The 20,080-nt window shown below is 43.5% G+C and overlaps 1 protein-coding gene across 2 annotated transcripts in view; it reads left to right on the top strand.

Moving 5' to 3' along the window:
* Nucleotides 1-20,080, top strand: part of grik4 (glutamate receptor, ionotropic, kainate 4) — a gene marked incomplete at both ends in the record, with an annotated part of 135,275 nt that overhangs the window by 62,289 nt on the left and 52,906 nt on the right. For both annotated transcript variants that reach the window (XM_079731830.1, XM_079731829.1), the window contains one exon: nucleotides 17,629-17,790. In XM_079731830.1, coding sequence (XP_079587956.1) covers nucleotides 17,629-17,790 — 162 coding nt within the window. The remainder of the gene's footprint in view (nucleotides 1-17,628; nucleotides 17,791-20,080) is intronic.

Here is a 20,080-nt window from a genome sequence, read left to right as displayed (position 1 = left end):
GTCTCCCTGTCCCTCTCCCTGAGTCTATCCACCCCCGCCCCCCCCCCCACTTTGCCTCCTAATTAGCCTTCTGATTGCGTTCCTTATATTTGATATGCTGGCATTACTTGGTTTGGCCCCCAGGGCCAGCCACGACACAGGGACCCCGCCATTGATGGATGACCAACCCTTTAAGCACTCCCAGCCTACCCCACACACACACCACGCCATCCTCCAACCAGCAGTACCTAGAAAAGGTGTCCATCGCTCAGTCATGGCGTCGGTCAAAGCCCGGGCTGGCGTCATTAAAATGATCCGGGGTGCGGCCCCTGACATGGGGTTCACAGCCATGGGCAAGGGGAAGTGTTGTTGTCGCGTTAGCTGCACGCCCTCACGGGAAATCTGTCTCTATTTGCACACAGTGGAATGGCTTTGATGTGTGCACATCTCACACCACACACACACACACACACACACACACATACGCACACATGGGCATGCATGTGTGCATAAAGGATTGGACTGTTGGTCCATAGGTTGCGCGGGTACAGTTCAGCTTATTATACGCCCACCCAAGGGCTTCCAGTGACAAACAGTCGCAGGCAGTGTGATGATAGTTTCATTAAATGTTTTATTAATGTTCAAGGCATCCTATTAAAAGGGCAACTTCGGATGATATTTTGTCCATGTTTATTAAAAATAAGCATCCTTTTTTTTTGCCTCCAACAAAATAAAACTGATTTTCTTTGCCTCAAGGTCATTGAGGCCACTCGCTCATGATATTATTCTGCTATAGAACCAAAAGTGAGCTGGAAGGTTATGAGCCCACTGATCTTCTAAATGCTTGTTTTTGTCGTGTCCTGTGTGTATGGTGATTGATTCTGTGTGTGTGCGTTATGTATCCTCCTCTACCTCGGTATTGGAATCCTTTGTTCGTATCATTATTGCCATATATATATGTATTTTCTTTGCAAACACTCTTAACTTTTGCCCCATTATTGGTTTACAGCTACTTTAAAGCTATATATCAAAACACCACCTGTGTCTATGTTAACTTGGTATCATGAAATGGATGTTCCAGACCCACAGGAACACACTTGTTTTTGTTCAATTGTCCTTCAGCCAAACACAGAGTCAATTTGCCCAAGTGGTTTAATGAGTTGATAGGGGACAAGTGGTTAGCTGTAATTAATTTCCAGTGTGACTGGTGGTATTTACACAGACTGCTCAGTCAAATAAAGCAACCTGAACTCCCAGAAAACTTTGTTGTCAGTTTGTAGCATATTAGTCTACAAGGTATCAGTGTTTATAATATTCCTTCCGGGACATTTGTTAAAAACCTCCATAACCCAGGGATTATCACAGATGCTAATGAGCAATCTAGCTAACTCTGGCCTTTGTTAAATAAACTTGATACCACAGTCATGACAATCAAAAAAAAGATGTATTCACAAATGAATCCACCACTCCAAAAGAGTGAGGTATTTCTAGCGCAGAGAGAGAGAGAGAGAGAGAGAGAGAGAGAGAGAGCGAGAGAGACAGAATGCTCAATTATGCTGAACACATTCTCTTCTAAGCTTACTTATGCAATCCATCCATCCAGTAAAAAAAACAGCTCATCGCTTTCCACACCCCAGCCACTGATCTCTATTCTCTATTACCTTAAGTTCTACCCGGTGTCACTTATATCTCTTTTCTGATCTCCAGCATTTATTCTCTCTCTCTCTCTCTCTCTCTCTCTCTCTCTCTCTCTCTCTCTCTCTCTCTCTCAGTCTCTCTCTCTCTCTCTGTCTCTCTATCTCTCTGTCCTCACCATTTTCTACACCTTCTCTCACTACTCCACTGACACTTCCATCCATCTCCTAAAGTGGCACTTCTGAATAACGATGTGTCGGACCGTTCCCCTAACTAATCTGTTTACCCTGAATCATCTCATGATGGCTGTCCGCAGTCCTCCTTTCTCCTCTCTGCAGACAACTGCATTGCTCCTCTTGGGGTGGGGGGGGGGGGGGGATCCTAGTGTGGAAAACCTGGTTGTGGCCACTGTTAATGTACTTTGGGTTGCTGCTGTTGATTAGGCAATTGCGTTCCTTATTGTGTTCTGGTGTCATTTAACGATTGGGTGTTTCTTGAATTGGTTAATGAAAAGAAGCAAGGTTATTGTTTATTCATTTATATTTGCTGCTTGACATTGAAATGTATGCATGACATTCACATAGATGTGTTTATGATTGTGTGTGCAAGTTTTAGAATGCATGGCTCCATAGATAGGTTGTTTGTGCGTGCGTGCATGCCTGCGTGTGTGTCCGTGTGTGTGGTGTTTAAATGCCACTCCTGTATCTGCATGTGTGTGCGGTGTGTGTGTGTGTGTGTGCCTGTGTTGGTTTGTGAGTGTGTGCCTGCTCATGTTTGCTTATGTTCATCTATGACTGTGGCTGACCGTCAGTGGAGTCTCTTCCAGCCTCTGGGGACTAGAGATAAACCCGGTGATCCCTTTATGAACAACAAAGAGCAGGTCACATAGACACTGCGACAGCCCTGTCAGACCCTCTTAACGCATGTCTCAGATATACCTTTTGCTCCTTGCCGTGTGGATTCCTCCTGCACACGTCCCAAGCTCCAGCCCTTCAACAAGCTAAAGCAATGAATTGTCATGAAACAAGCATTCCCTGTGGTTAGTGATACTGATCAGGTTTAACACTTGGATTGCCCTATTTCTTTGGGGTTGCTAATGCTACGAGCGATATCTTTTATTTTACTGGCCCCTCCATAACATCCTCTTAAATCCAGCCATTTACATCCTGGACCTAATTAGTGTTTTCAATGGGAACCCAGTCCACAGTGTTTAAAGTGTGGGTGAAATACGCAAGAAGAGACCCACAGGACAAATCTGTGTCTTTTATGTTTTCCTACATCTTTAGTCTGAAAGGCTTGGTTCTCAGTTACAAGGGCTTCAAGTACTTCAAACACATGCATGACGTCAGATCCCCAAAACGGATGATTCACGGCTTGAGTTAGAAGTGCCATACACCAAATAATGGGCAATGAAAACAACGGACACACACATGGCTCTGGTTTCCATAGGCACGCCTTCACATCTTCCCCTCTCCGTGTGATTTGTGGCCTGTGATCCAATCGTCACCGAATAAATCACATTGGCGGCGCCGCGTTCCGTCATATGTCGCCGCCATGGCCTGATGTCATCTGTAGGACAGGCAAGCTTTTGGTTAGTAGAAGTCTTGCTTGGCAGGCCGTCAGGGTTTGCATGAAGGCACCCGATGCTCCTTGGCACTAAGAAACAAGACGCGTCACATCCATGGAAGCGTCCAAGCATGTCCTTACATGCACACACAAACACACACGCAGCACGCACAAACAGTAACACAGACACCTACACATGGCCACAACCACCATCGTGTCTACACCATCGACCAAGCATGCCCTTACGCACACACGCACGCACAAACCACACCCACACACCACTGACATGCTTGACATATGATTTGTGTCAACAAATAGAAGACTTGCCCTCCCCCCTCTGCCCTGCGCCCCACCTCTGCCCCTCCACCTCCCCTGTTTATTTTGTTCTTCATGTTTCACATGCCCCTGATCCTTTTTTGTCACTGCACTCATTGTCGTGCATCTCTTCTCTTGCCTTGAGAGCTGCCAACACATGCCTACACATTCAAGCCTTCACACACGCACACATGCACACACGCACGCACACACGCACATACATCCACAAACATACTGTACTGCATGGATAAATATGGAGCAAACTAATGTCTAACATTTACATTATTTCTAATGGAAAGATATTAAGGATATTATATATATAAAGAAAGGTATTATATATATATATAAAGCTTTATTGCAAACAAAGGTCCATCTAACACATCATATAGTATAAAAAAAGACATAGAAATTGCATATCAGCCCATAGGATATACAGGCTATTGCACCAATGCTGTCTTAACCTAGAAGTAAATCTATAGCAGCTTTTCAGAGGGCTGACTAGGGCTTCAATTATGTGGTTCTCTGACTTGTCCAGGCGACACATACAACTAAACATCAGTTGTCTTAAGACTGCCTCTACAGGTTGCCACGCTAGTGGACACAAACAATTGACTGGCACTATACTACCTAGGAACACGAAGCAGCAATCTCATTGCATCATTGTATGCTACCTTGAGCCTCTGCATACCCTTTTTCTTATAGTTAGACCTCAATTGAGCAGTATATAATGGTGTGATGTAGGTTCTAAACAGGGAGCACTTCACAGAGTCAGAGCACATAGAAAACTTCCTTAGAAGCATGTTAGCTTGAGAATAAATTTAGCAGCGCTGCCGGTAGAGGTCTTTGTCATCCGTCCAGTTATCGGATTTGACATGATCTAGGTATTTAATTTCCTCAACACAGCAAGAGGACTATCACTTTCTGATCTATTTAACCGATTTGATAATTCATCCATATATACATTAAATAAAATAGGAGACAAAATTCCTCCTTCCCGCACTCCGTTACTAATGCAGAATGGAGCAGATACAACATTGTCCAATTTAACCTGAAACAATTGATGGGCATACCAAAACACAAAACTTCTCACAAATAAATTAGGGGACCCTCTATCTAGCAATTTGAAAAACAATTGTTCACGATTGATTCTATCAAATGCATTTGACACATCAATAAAACATAGGAATACAGATGAATTCAGGCTTGTGTACTTGAACACAATCTCTTTAAGTGTAATTCCGGCAAGAATTGAACCCAGGGTCATTGTTTTGGCATGTATACCCATCAAATAAGCCCTCCAGATACTTTTTTCATTGTAAATCGAGTATAGAGTTTGCCCGGCGCAATGTTTGGCTTCCATGTTATTAGTTAGGGGCACCGCGAACGCTTCTACATCGGCACTTTTTAATTTTGCTCACTATAATTGACCCTGGGTTAAATTTTCGCCGGACTTAAACTTTAAGAACATAGATACACAGGTCAGTTCCATGCTTTCTTTTGAACCCAAACTCATTGTCAGTAGTAAGGACATTCATTTCTAGCTTTGTTTAACAGTATTCTCCTCAGTACTTTAGACAAGATACTGGCTAATGCAATAGGTCGATAATTGTCAATACTGTTGAGCATATATTAACTATAGCACCTTCAGTAGAATAATACGTTGAAAGTATTGCTGTTGCTTATCTTATTGCCTGCCCTGCCTCCTTTCTGATCTGTTCAGTATAACCAGGTAGCAGGCGCTTCGCATCAACTTCCTTCCTGGTTAGAACTCGACCACCAACACTATCCTGCGCCCTGCTGTGTTTGCCAGATTGGATTTTTTTTTTTTTCTCTTTAACAAATTCACAAAGTCACAACCAGTAATGACAGTTTGCACAAAGTATTAACAGCCTTGTTAATAAAAAAAAAAAGCTCATGTAAACAACAAGCTTGTTCACACAAACACACGGGTGTACACACAGACTGACACACGGCACACAAAGAAACACTTTCCAACTTGCCAATTTGGATTTATAATCGGTGAAGCTGATTGGACCGTTTTACAAAAGGGTGCTGGGTTTTAGTCCTACGGCATGGCGGATGTTTTCTCTGCGCTGGTTAATCCCTATTGTTCCCCAGATACCGCCGTGCCCATGGGCACTTGTTGTGGCCCTGCTGGGGTCCCGGTTTGGCTGGGTTCCTCCATGCCCCCTGCCTCTGATTACTCTATCCCCTTCGTTGTTAGTTATTAAAATACAGCAGGTTGGTCCTGATGGAAAGCAAATTTCAATGAACATGGATTCCCCATCCGCCATGTTTTTCCATGTTATGTCCTATAAACATTAGCTCTTTTCCACTCCTCATACTTTTAATTTCCCTAAGTTGTTATCCTTCTCTCTTGGTTGTCCTTCATTAGGTCTGATGTCAATCTCTATTGACTACCCTCTCTCTCTTGGTATTGAAAGGGTTAAGGTCTGTGTTTCATATCTGCAAACACTAAAATAAATAGATTTAGCGTGGCAATAAAAATCCAAAAAATCATTGCTTTAAATCAACCCTACCCCCTGCTCTTTGTATTACTGCTGTGATACACAACATTCATCAGTCCAAAAAAATGCTCGTAAGGCAAACTGCTTTAGAGGGCACCCACTGTGAAAATGATTAGGATTTAATTAATTCCCCTCTACGGCTTATGTAAAGTGCATATTTTCCTGTTTAGACACAGCATATGAGGCTCAATCAACTGAGTAATAGAAAAGGTAATAGCATGTGTGGAAAGGGACAATAGAAGTAGCATCCAGCCAGAATATAAACGATGTCATTATCATGTCGAAATGTTCACATAGACCAATGGGTATTTAAGCCAGAGATGTTCGATGGTCTCACGTAAAAACTGCAAAAAGCTGAAATCGTTCATTCTGGGGTTATAAGTGTTGTATGACCTGCATGTACATTTGTATGTACCTGTGTCACGTAATACGCGTCGAACATATACGGCTACGAGATATCATTTATAAAGTTTTAAATTGAGGGGTTTCCTTTGAGCAGATGGTTTGTGCAGAAGTATCTTACAGGATTTAATACCCATCATATTCTCTAATAACACCAATCACGGGCCACCCAATTACGTTGAACGCGTTGACATTTTATGACTCATGCATACACACCAGGAAGGCAACTCGTAAAAAGACTGCCGCAGAGACCCCTGGGCGCCGTGTGAATGTCGTAGCTGTTTTGAGCTGCGTATGAGACGGTTTTCCCAGAACGACTCTGTTTTGAGACTGCCAGCGAGGGTGTGGGATGACTCCCTGCTCGCGTTATCAAAAAGTGCAAATATCATTCCAATGGCGTGCTTTAAAAAGTCTGAAATATACCTGCAGTCACGCCATGAATTACCCTTCACATTTTGAGGCGAAATACAAAATAGTCCTTTTGCTAGTTCATGACTCTCACCCAATGTTCACATATAGATCAAGACCATTCCCAAAGTCTGACTTTATACGTAGGTTTCTATCTGTCGGGTAATGGATGTTATACATTACTGCTTGTCAGACATATTGCCGGCACTTGCTCTCTGAGACCCATGTCTGGATGAGTCAGTGTTGACAATTGTATTACCAGCCTTTATCTACCAAACCCAGGGTGTTAGGCCGGGATTTATAGGGCCTGTCAGTGAACTTCAAATTGCCTGCTGACTTCTTTTGGCTTATGTTATTTTTCTCGCTATGTTATGCTTTTCCTCATTTCAGTGCCTGCGCTTGTTTGCTACCGTCTTTACCGTTTCGCCATCGACCTTTGACCTCACTTCCATGCGACGCCGCCTCCGATGCTCTGTAATTTCCCCCCTTCTGTTCGCTGACTTCCTGCCTGGTATGGGCTTTCCTTTACTGCTTCCCTCAAGGGTTATTTTCTCTCAAACTTTCCTCCACCTCTATTGTTGCCTTACTCTGTTGATTCATTACCCGCCATAAAAAATAAAAACAGCCGCTTATGAAATACAACTTCCCATACGCAAACAAAAAATACATTATTTGCAATTTGATGGAGTTAGAAAGTGACAATATTTGTGCACTTATCCTGCCTATTACTGAGTGGATGTGTGTAGCAGCACCAGTCTCTCTGCATCCCAACAGTGTTTTCCACTCCCATGGAGGTTGGTGCTACGATACACTTTTCACTATTAATTAGCTTCTTAAAGGGGACATATTATGAAAACAACACTTTTCCTGGGATTTGGGGTGTTATTTGGGTCTGATGCTCCCATACGCATACAAACTTTGAAAAAAGTCTGTACATGACTTGAGATATGCATTTCTGAAAGTACCCTGCCTAGAGCGAGTCAGTTTAGGCGCCCCCTCCTACGTAGGAAGGGGGCACACTCGAATATTACCTCCCACTTCCCCACTCCCCTCCAATCAGAGCATAGCTAAGATTTTGTGGACCAGCGGACGAGCAGCTCCGGCGGGGGGAACTCGGCGGCAGCCCGGCCGCTCAGCTCCGAGAGTACAATCCCTTTCTCTGCCGCCGAGCTCCCCCCGCCGGAGCTGCCGGACTGCCGCCGAAGCTTCTGCGGCAGTCCGGAGGAGGAGACATTGAGGAGAAAGGGATCGTACTCCCGGAGCTGAGCTGCCGGACTGCCACGGAGATCCCCCCACCGTCTAAAGGCCCATTCACACCCTACAGTAAATACGGATAGGAACCCTTTCGTCCGGTCCCGGAGGTCGTTTCGTCCGTCAGTGGGTCCGTCGCCTCTGAGCTTACGAATCCGGAGTGCTCCGGGAGAAACGGAGCAATACCAACGGAAATCGAGGCGGCAGTATAGAGTCAGAAGTCCAACCATTCGCGAAAATAGAGAGTAGTATAATATCTGATATGTATATATATATATATATATATATATATATGTATATTGTATTGAACGTTTTATACTTATATTATACTATATACCTGACCTTTTCATTTTATTGTTCCCCTGCTTTGGCAATGAGTTGTAACTGCTCATTTAAAAATGGCGCAACATTTTGAGGAGAGAATCTGCGGGTTGGTGAGGGGTGTCACATGCCACCGCCGCGTAGGCCTACAATTTCTGCGCCAATTTCGTCCGGATCCGGAGGTATGAATTGTCCGGCAGCTCCGGCGGTGTACTCCGGGAGCTGAACTGCCGCCGAAGCTGGCAGGTCCAGCAAAGAGGCGCTCGACGGCAGTCCGGCAGGTCCGGCGCGGGGAGCTCGGCGGCAGTCCGGCAGCTCAGCTCCTAGAGTACAATCCCTTTCTCCTCCATGTAGCGGTTCATGGACTTCAGAGAGTCAAGGCCAAAGTTCCTTTCCCCCAATTATTTTTAACCATGGCCGAGATATCCCCACTACGAGTCTTTACTTGTTGTGGAAGTACCAGAGACGTCAGACGCAGTCTTTATGATTCATAATATCATCCGAGGCACACATAGCTTTTTTCCGTGATAATAGATAAAATATTATATAAATACCCATATATAATATTATTGTTATATTATATTATATAGATATAGAGCTCCAGGTGTCTGCAAACGAATACAATCCCTTCTCCTCCATGCTGTGGTTCAGTCTGACAGCTCATTGGTCAATGGGCAGCAGCTCATTTGCATTAAAGCTACTGGCACCAGAAACAGCGCATTCTGAAGGGGCTGAAACAGAGGGGAATAGCGGTAGGCGTGATTTTTTTTTTCCTAAAAGCTATTTCCAGTAAACTGCTTCAAAGGCATGTTTTCCGGGACTCAAATACGATGTTAACTTGTTGGGAAAACACCATAATATGTCTCTTTTAATTGCTAATTAACTCGATGATTGTGACGGTTAAAGAAATCTTTAAATCAAATACTGCGGGGTGAATTTTCTAACCTTTAATGCAATTAATTTTCTCTTTGATGGATAACTCCTGCTTGCTTGTAATTAATCTATCCATGTGTGAGTGTGCTTGCATAGCTCCTGCGTGCTATGTTGGTATGTTGGCTCCTATTGCATTTTCATTTTCATAACATATTCACAGCATATTCAGGTGCTGTGGGGAAGCTATTGTTGAAGTTACGATTAAATAGCACAATCCACCTTACGCTTTTTAAAATTGATTTAAACATCGATAAAGCAATCTCATTGACTGACATTATCAAGATTGACCCTAACCCCATCTCTTCCAGGTTAAGGTGGATATGATTGGCGTCCAATTGCTGATTCCAATCTGGAGAAATGATAGGAGACGGTCATGGCTGACCTATTTTGTGAACACATTTCTGTTATTAAGTCGGATATATTTCTACCTTAAGTCCCACACGTTCTCACACTATACATAAAGGTAGTTATTATTCACGATAAATTTCACACATAAGCCTATTCCACAACAATCTCTTATAAATCTATTATATACTACCATCGCAGAGTTTCACTAAAGCATTGGTGTCAAGCACTTTTAAAGAACTCCAAAACCGCAAGGGGTTATTTAATAAGGTGGTTATTAATCAGTGTACTGTGCGTAAGGCATCACACGTTTGATTAAACGGCAGGTCTGAAAGAAAGAGCAGCAGCAGTGGCAGCAGAATGGAGGACCATTGTCCCCGTTTCCTTCTGCAGAGCAACAGTGTTTGTTTCTCCTTCGCATACACACAGGTTATTATTCAAAAGTAATCACTTGACACCTCCAAGTCAAATAAAACAAGCGGCGATCGAACTCCTTTATCCACGTGGATTAAAACACATTACTCGACCATTCATTCACTCCACTGAAAACATTGATTCCCATTTAAATACCTCTGCTGATTAGCCTGCCCTACTTTAACACAGATTAATTACCACCTTTGTTAAAAATGAAATTCCAAGGCTGTCTTTCTGTTTGCTTTGGTCTTCTCTACCTCTACGTACGTTGGCCTAGAGATTGAAGAAGCGGGAGGCTTTTATGTGTATGTGTGCAGGTATCTCTGTATGTTGCGTTGGGAGTGCCTTGCATGCCAACATCTGGCTTGCTGATTTCTGTAGGGCTTGTGCATCGATATGTCACGCTGCGGATGCTGGTCAAGGTCTCAGCTTCAGAGTGATCCGCAGCTGACACCCAGTATCAGTAGATACTGTCCTTCTCCATTTCGGAAGCATAGGAGCATTGGAATGTTGTTTATTATGTATGAGTGCTATTCGGGTAATTGACCTGTCGCTAAGCTCCGCCGTTAGAACGCAGATGAGCAAATGACATTCCACCCTCAACTATACTCGGACATCAACTCGGACAACTCCATTGAGAAGAACAGGGAGGAGGCATAATATAACAATTTAAGGGGGGATTTATGTTTGTTCTTTGGGTACATGTAACACGGACAGTCGGTATCCCGAGAGGCTGCAGAATGGGGTACATTTCATCCCTTTTCTCAAGCCACAACGGAACAAGAAAAAGTGTGTAATGTGGATCAGACTGTGTGGGAGGCCAGAAAACCAACTGAATTTAAGTTTGTCACCTTCTGTATGTATTTTTAAGTTTTGAATATACTCCTCCATAGCGTAATGTAGCTAATTTTGCTAGTTCATTTTCCGCCCAAAACATCTCCAAAACCTGCTTTGATATACTGCCAGCTTTTCCCATATATTTCTGGTTTGTTTGTCCAAGTTTGTCATGTTAACGACAGGGTGCGTGACTTAGCGACAGGTTAATTGTTTAACCGGGACTCGTGAAATTATTGACTATTATGTGGAGACATTTTGTGTTCAAAACAGCCACAGTAATTCTAGTGCGAGACATTGCAAAACAAAGTTTTCTAGGTTACGATATATTTAAGTTGATTTAGGATTCCACAGTACTACATCTCTCATCACTGGATCCCCAAAATTCCCATGATGCATAAGGATGTACAAGGCCCTATAGCGGTGCAGTAGAGTAGGTCTGGTCTCGGAGCAGCCAAAGAGGTTTACTTGGTTTTGATGAGAAACACTCCCGAGATCGATAGGAACCACTCAGGGGCTTCAGCATGATGAGCACTGTGTTTGGATGGACCTGCATCTCCATTATCTGCAGCCTCTCTTTCTGTCCTGTTGCCGTTATCTCAGCCATCGCTCCAGCCTCTCTGAAAGAGCCGAGACAAGCGAGGAACAAATCACAATGTTCCTGCGAGAACGAGCAGCCGTGAAACGCTTTCCTGTTTCTGAAAAACAGAGGAGTGCATCTGGGCCGTTTGGAAAATGTCTATCCTTTTTTCAGTGATTACTTTGATTAAATTTATGCTTGCCTCTTCTTCCAACATTATAGATTGTGGCTCGGATGTGATTGTATGCTTTACGGGAAGAAACAGCCGGTTTGAGATTCCGAGCATATGCTGGTGTCTGCAATATTGATGACGTTCATGGTCCCACTCCATGAGGCCAAAGGATTATTCTGGGCATAAGGTCTGTTCTGCACATATAAGCTGTTATTAATGCAGGTCAGACATAATTCTTCGAGTTATAGATTCCAAATCACTCGTTTGCTTCCATCCGCAGAAGCAGCAGCGATGACGGCATATTGTTTTGATTTATGTGTCCATTAAAGCGGCTGAAACAAAGTATCATGTATCAAGCCTCACGCGTTCAGTCGTCGCAGGATTTAGCCCCCAAGCTAAACTCCTCCTCGGTTGACGCTGCAAACGGACTAGGACTTATTGGGTGGTTGAGAATGACATAAAAGTGGCAGGGTGTGAACATGAAACAACTTATTTCACAGAGCCACTCTGCGCTCCTTAACTGAAATTGTAGGGGGGAGAGTGTGTGGCCGCGTTGGGTGCAAGAATGTGAAGTGTGAAAGAATGTGAGGAGGCTTAGAGAATTTAGGAATGGACTTTAGCCATTGCAGCCTCATATATTCAATTTGTCTTTGCTGGCGAGAAATCCAAGCTTTGAATCATTTATTAAATTTTTGCCATTACAAACCTGGTTCATAGGAAACATTAAAAGCGTGACATTAGGTTATGATATCTGTCTACTTATTCTTTCTGCTTCATATCCACTGCTCTCTAGACTGGTAATAAGGAGGCTGTAGGGGACTTTGTTGTGCAGTTTAAATGAACATGGCCATTGATATGAGCATGAAATAAATTATAGGAAAATAACACTGTATGAACACACCCATCTATTAGAGAATAAGCATTGTGCCGCAAGAATTGGATTTCATTACAAATTGAGAGCCGCCTTACACATGAACGTGTGTCTCTGCCCCCCTCTTGTATAAATGGAAGGATGTAATTAATTCACACTTTATCTTCATGGAAATCAATATGCAATTTACAGAAATGTTACTCAATCATAAGTTACTGGAGACCGGTCTGTTGCATCGCCATGCAGCCTTGGCAGATAGCGGAAGATGATTTTTCTCCTCCAGAGTGGCCGATGATGACTATCTCCACAGCATGCTGAGAGTTTCATTCTCTCATTCTGGATCTCATTCTCCTCGTGCAGAGGAGAAACTAATGGAGTTAAGTTCAGCAGGGAGGGTGACCATTGTGTCCGCCTGAGGGTTTTCTTTTGTAATTGAGTTTGTGTCCCCGTTACTGGCCGGGGATAATGAAACATTTCAGCATATGGAATCTGCTAATGGCTTCAGTAATGCTACAAGGATACATGGCAATACTCTCCAATAGTCTTTTATGGACAAACCTGGAAAAAGTCTGGCTTGTGTGGTTGATCATATCTAACCCAAAAAATTCTGTAAACAGGAAACAGTACCAGTGGATTATGGATTGGTTAATGTCTGTATGTTAATGTTTGTGCATGGACATGCATAGTGTGTGTCGATAAATTTGCTTGTTTTTACGTGCTTGCTTACGCCGATAACGTCTTTCATTTTATCTCATAGACGTGGCTGTACTGTGTGCATGAGCGTACACTGCATACACATTTATAATTATTTGATGTGCTTGTTTGTATGTAGAGGCTGTATAGACTCTGTGTGTTTGGGTGTGTGTATGTGTGTGTGTGTGTGTGTGTGTGTGTGTGTGTGTGTGTGTGTGTGTGTGTGACGGGACTCAAGAGATCTCATTACTTCACCCTCAAACAGAATACCTCGAAACAAACATACACAAGTCTGGCTGTCGAATCGTCAAACTGAATGTGTGTGTGTCTGTGTGTGTGTGTGTGTGTGTGTGTGTGTGTGTGTGTGCACTCGTGAGATAGTGTCTATGTCCACACGCCCACAGGTGTGTGCGGTCACTCGTGTGGTGTGTGTGTGTGTGTGTGTGTTTCCGCACATATTTGGTGTGTGTGTGTGTGAGAGAGAGAGAGAGAGAGAGAGAGAGAGAGATAGACCAGGGATCTTGGAGGATCCCTGGAGAGGGAGGGACGGAGAGAGAGACCAGGGTTCTGGGGGTGAAGCAGATGAGACAGGTGGGTGTAGGTGGTGGGTGGGGCTGGGTGAACCACCTGCGGATGCTGGTCAAGGTCTCGGCTGCTGAGTGATCGGTGGCTGTCAGCCAGTATCAGTAGAGCACAGGGACGGCTCCTCAGCAGTCAGCCTGCCCACCTCCACCCTCACCTCCTCCCCTCCCCTCCCTCCCACCTCCCCCCCCCCCCCCATCCCCTGTCATCTCCGCTCCACAGACCGCCTTCATCCCCCGTCCTCATCCTCATTCCACCGAGTCCCCCGCCCAACCCCCCTAAGCCTTCAGCTTTGTCAGCCAACCTTTTGCCTTCTTCATTCCTCGATCGATACTCCCAGACCCTCTCTCTATCTATTCTTATCAATCCCTCTCTTCCTCCCGCTTCTCCATGCCATTTAGCTTTTAGCTCATTCTCTCTCTGTCTCTGTCTCTCACTCTCTTTCTCTCCATCTCTCTCTCCCTCTCTCTCTTTCTTACTCTCTCTATCTCTCCCACTTTGGTTCCTCTTCTGCCCATCATTTGTGTATGTGTGTGTGTGTGTGTGTGTGGGTGTGGATGTGGATGCATGTGTGTCAGAAAGACAGAGAGAAAGTGAGTAGGAGAGATTGAGAGAAAGTGGAACTAAGTGAGAGTGGAGGCTAGATGGAAAGAAATATATAGAGAGAGCGAGAGTGAGAGAGAGAGAGAGAGATCACTAAATTAGATGAATATGAATATTTTTTATCTCACCAGACATAGCCTCAGGATATTTTGTTGACCTTGGTTTACAGTATGGTGCTCTGTTGAAATAATCAAATGTTCTGCAGTGTGTGTGTGTGTGTGTGTGTGTGTGTGTCTATGCAGATATACGTGCGCTTGTGCGCGCTCACACGCCTGCATGGCTTCACACGACGGGACCCTTGAGGGGCATTTTTAATGATAGGCTTGTTTGCACCGGCTCTGACTCTAATGATGTATTAAAGTACACTTAGCTACTAATTACAAGGCCACTCCCCACTGGCTTATCTGAGCCTGCGAGGACTGCGTGGAGATAGGAGCGCACCCTGGAATTGTCAACACAGCCCACGTATGAATCAATAGTGTCACGACCCTGACTTTCATTACCCGTCGCAGGTGAAACACAGCGGAAGAGTCATATTTGATTTTCTTAAAGCCACTCACACGGCCCATAAGCATGTCGAGACGCCGCCAGGCTGCTGCTGTAATTACGCACGTCGAGCGGTTCAGGACGGACCGCTCTGGCCAGCGTCTTTACTACCAGTGTGTATATTTGTATTTTTTATGCTGGCCAAATCGTATACGTTGTGATGCCGCGTCAGGTCAGATGAGGTGTTACTTTATTATGTGAGGCGGGAAATGAGGTCGCCACAGCGGAGAGTACAGGAGAACCAAAGGAATAACTAAAGATGAATAGATATAAAAAGTTTTAAAAAGTTTTTCAAGTGCAAGGGAACCAAGTTTTGGATTTAATTTGAACAGCAGGCGGTGTGCAAAAATATTTTTTTGGGGGCTTATAGGGAAATAGAGCAGGGTGCATATCTTCATAGTAACAACCCATGTATATATATTTTTTTAAAGCTTGTACAATTGTGTGTGTCATTGTAATGAGCGATGTTGTGTATATAAATCGTTCCGTTGTGCTCCGGACTCTAACCGGATTCTTTTCGTGACGTCGCAAAGACAAGGCCCTTTTCCGTCAAGTCAAATATAAGAAAATAGGATTCTGGGTTAACTCCCCATTTTAAAACCCTTTTTGGTAACACTTTACAATAAGGTATGCAAAAACGTGGGTAGTTACTGAGGAACGAATGAGTAACGAATGATGAATGACCATGGCCCTAACTGGGGCCCTAACGGGGCCCTAAGTGACAGTCATTCAGTAACTACTGAGGAGTTACTGGAAAACAGACTAGGGGACTACTGTATTCGGTACTGAGTAATGAATGATGAACAGCTGGGGCCCTAACTGGGGTCCTAAGTGACAGTTATTCAGTAACTACTGAGGAGTTACTGTTAAAAAGGGGATACTGTATTATGGTTTGAAAAGCTTAACTACTGGTGAACGAATGATTCAAAAAGCTTCACTACTGATAAACAAATGATTAAAAAAGCTTCACTACTTGTGAACGAATGGTAAACAAATGATTCAAAAAGCGCAACTACTGGTGAATGAAAGATTCAAAAATTGTATTGTGAATATCTTTATTTAAATATGGCAATCAACCCATCTGTGCCCTGTTCATTTAATAACTAATTGTGAAATCCCAGGAAAATACAGTTGCTATCATAATAAATTGGTCAGTTTGCTAATTCACAGAATGATTAATTAATACAGTAGTCCCCTAGTCTGTTTACCAGTAACTCCTCAGTAGTTACTGAATAACTGTCACTTAGGGCCCCAGTTAGGGCCCCAGTTAGGGCCCCAGTTAGGGCCCCAGTTGTTCATCATTCGTTACTCAGTAATGAATACAGTAGTCCCCTAGCCGGTTACCAGTAACTCCTCATTAGTTACTGAATAACTGTCACTTAGGGCCCCAGTTAGGGCCCTGGTCGTTCATCATTCGTTACTCAGTAACGAATAGAGTATCCCCTAGTCTGTTTACCAGTAACTCCTCAGTAGTTACTGAGTAACTGACACTTAGGGCCCCGTTAGGGCCCCAGTTAAGGCCCTGGTCTTTCATCATTCGTTACTCATTCGTTTCTCAGTAACTACCCACGTTTTTGCGTTCCTTATTGTAAAGTGTTACCCCCTTTTTTTGTGCAAAACGTCTTGCCTTCATATCAAATCCTACATATTAATAATTTATTTACAATTTTTCAATTTATTTATTATAATTTATTATATAATCCATAAGCTATCAAATATCATATGCTTCTCAATCTTTCCAAGAAGTTTAAGTTTCTCTTAAGTAAAACTACCAACTGCTGAAACTCACTTTGCATTTGGCGTCTGTCGTCTCCCTCACACACACACACACACACACACACACACACACACACACACACACACACACACACACACACACACACACACACACCCTTACCCCCTCTCAGCCATCACCGGCATCATCTGCAGCCCTGACATGACTCCTCGTTCCACCCTCACCCCGCCATCGGAGTCCCCTGGCTGGGTTGAGTGACGGGAACACAGGCTACCGATGGTTAGGCCCTTCAGGCTCTGGCTGTCCCTGTCGCTGGGCTGTCTGACACCGCCACAGCCTGGGAGGGGTCGGTGGTGGGGGGCATCGGATGGGGGTCCTGACACCGCTTCTTACCTTCCGCGGACAATGAGGACAGTTGTTTTGATTCTCAGTGGCAAGTGCAATATTTTAGAATGGTTTCAGGATTAAAAGGAGTTTTATGCAGGAAAGGGAAGTATTTTATTTTCGAAATTTTGGCTTCAGGAATGGATGCGACATTTGTGCGCTCTCACTCTCGCTCTTGCCTTCTATTGGTCGCTGGCATTGCTTTCCCTAATGCTGAGCACTCGGTCAGTGTTTTTATGTGTGAGATGTGTTGGGGTGCATATCCAAACGGTATACATTGGACAACTTGTTGTTTTTTCCCCAGATGTTGACATTGATTAACAAGCCCAGGAGCAGTTCATGAAAAGAAAATGCAACAGATGGAGTTGGATTTCAACATTTCTATTAACAAGTAGCAACTTTCTACCATGATGTCAATGGGATTTATTAAAGTCGTGCACCTGTGTAAAATATGTGAATGCCGGAAAAAATATAATTTTTTCTTTCTCCCTTCCCCCCTCCCACCCCTCTCTCTCGCCATTGGCCCTGCAGGAGTTCTCTCTGCTGCGATTGGATGACGTGGCGGACCAGAGGGTCAACATAGTTGGATTTTCGGTCTTTAACAGAACCCACCCCTTCTTCCAGGACTTCCTGCTCAGCCTCAACAGATCTTGGCAAGAGAACTGTGACCACGCTCCATTCGCTGGCACACCGGTCTGTACACACACACACACACACACACACACACACCGCACACACACACATCGCACACACACATACACACATCGCACACACACACACAAATTGCACATACACACACACACACACACACACATATGCAAAACACACACACACTTAAATTGGTAAATGAGCTTACGTTGAGCCCATTCGGTCCAAACAAAGGTTTCCCGGGAATAGCTTTTGCAGAAAGGTATATTATTAGGCTACTCTAGCTTGTCTAAGAAACAAATCCTTCTGGAAATACACAGAGATGACATTTAGGGAGTTGACATCTATTATTTAGCATTTATTACCGAAAGAGAGTTGTCTAAAAGACAGCTCATTAGTACACTTTGGCTAAATTGTTGGTTTTTGAATTCATACAATAAACTAAATGTGAAGATAAGCGGCTACTATACTCTACATATATCTTGTTAGAGGGTATGATTGGTGCGATTCTTTTGCACTTAATGCCCACTGAAGGGACTTGAATATTGGCTTCATTTACACTATGTATATGGAGGTGTATATACTTAGAGTAAATAGTTGGTTTTGTATTCATAAAATACACTAAATGTGGAATTCAGCCGCTAATACACTCTACATATATCTTGTCAGAGGGTATGACTGGTGCGATTAATTTGCACCTAATGCCCACTGAAGGGACTTGAATATTGGCTTCACATATACACGACCACGACATATATGGAGGTGTATATACTTAGTCTATCTGGGCAGTCCCAGATATAGCTGTTGTCTGTTATCACATTTTAATAACTGAATGTGTTTTTTTCTCTATGTGGGTCGTAGTTGGTTTTCAGGTAGACTCAGGAGAAACAACCTTATTCATAAGAAGGGTTTGGCTCACTGTCTTCACGCAATGAAAACGTTTCTATGGAGATACATTGAGATTCTCTTCTACATCACTGCACAGGATATTCCCAGGTCGCCATATTTACGTACAGACCAGCACCAGCATACTCGTATCCAGGACTCAATTCACGGCCTGCTCTCTTATTATTTATATGCATGTCTCAATCTTTTCAGATATGCCATAGATTACACCCTCAGGCTTGGTTGTCTTGAACCCCTGAATGAATGCATTGGGAGCTGTCTGAGCTCATTTCTAGACAGACGAACACGCTGTGGTGGTTGGCTGGTGCAGAAGACAATAAGAGAATGACAATGGCCACGCAAGTCATGCGCTGAAATACTGATCATTTCCATATAGGTCAATCTCAGTGGTCTTTGTTTTGTTTTTTTCAAACGTTGACAGACGTTGACAGAAATAAACAAAAGCCACGCAGACATATGACAGACATGCTCTCTGGCAGTTGACAGTCTCCCGTCACCCTGCTATTCGTGAGCATTGGATGTGTGCATGACCTTGACACACATGTCATGTGACTTGTCCAAACAGCAGCCAGGTCCTTCATCACAGAGTGCCTGGGGTGCTATGGCCGACAGAGGAGCGTTATAGTCGCTGTGATTCATCAACACATTAATTATAAGTACCCCATTAGTTTCACATGTTCGTACAAATGTTCTCAAAAAAATCAATGAAAGTGACAGCGAAATCTGTCAGTGTTTGCGTTGTTCAACACGTCACAGTCTAGAAGCAAGGCTCATGGGGTAGGAACGGAGTCCAGCCTTGTGCTGCAGAGTTTTTTTTATATTACCGTGAGTGGTGTTGCATTCGTTAGACATTTCCCATGTTCATTAGCAGCTTTTCTTCATCGTATTGGTGGCAGCCACATGTGTTAAACCAAGAGAGGGAGGGAGCTAATGTAGTGGACACACAATTTAATACCAAACTGTACTCACATGGAAATATGGTAACATTTCTTTTAATAAAAATAGGATTCCTAACTCTTAAAATGTATTCTCTAAATGTACGACTGACTCTTTATTCTCAAAAGTCCGGAAACAATTGAGCTCTCAAACAATGGATGAGTGCAAAATGAAATGGACCTACTGAGTATGTCCCTAATGACCACTCTTTAATAGTTGAGAGGGTTAAACACCCCGATATGGATCTGCAAATACTGATGTATTTGGAATGTCGAGCCATCATCAGAGCCAGGTCCCGGGAGGTTTCCCCGGTCTCTCTGAATTCAATACCCTTTATATGGCGACTGCAAGTCCTAATGGACTGATATATTGATGTTCAATCAGCTGTTTGTTAGGTTATTCATGGTATGAGCTTCCCTCTGGGAATACTGGTCTCTGACCTTTAATATATATGCAGTGGTTTCATTATATAATTATTGTATTATTGTAAAAT

This window comes from Pollachius pollachius, assembly GCF_949987615.1.
Source record: "Pollachius pollachius genome assembly, chromosome: 3".
NCBI lineage: Eukaryota > Metazoa > Chordata > Actinopteri > Gadiformes > Gadidae > Pollachius > Pollachius pollachius.
The sequence above is the reverse complement of the archived record's forward strand: the minus strand, read 5'-3'. Positions and strand labels throughout refer to the sequence as shown.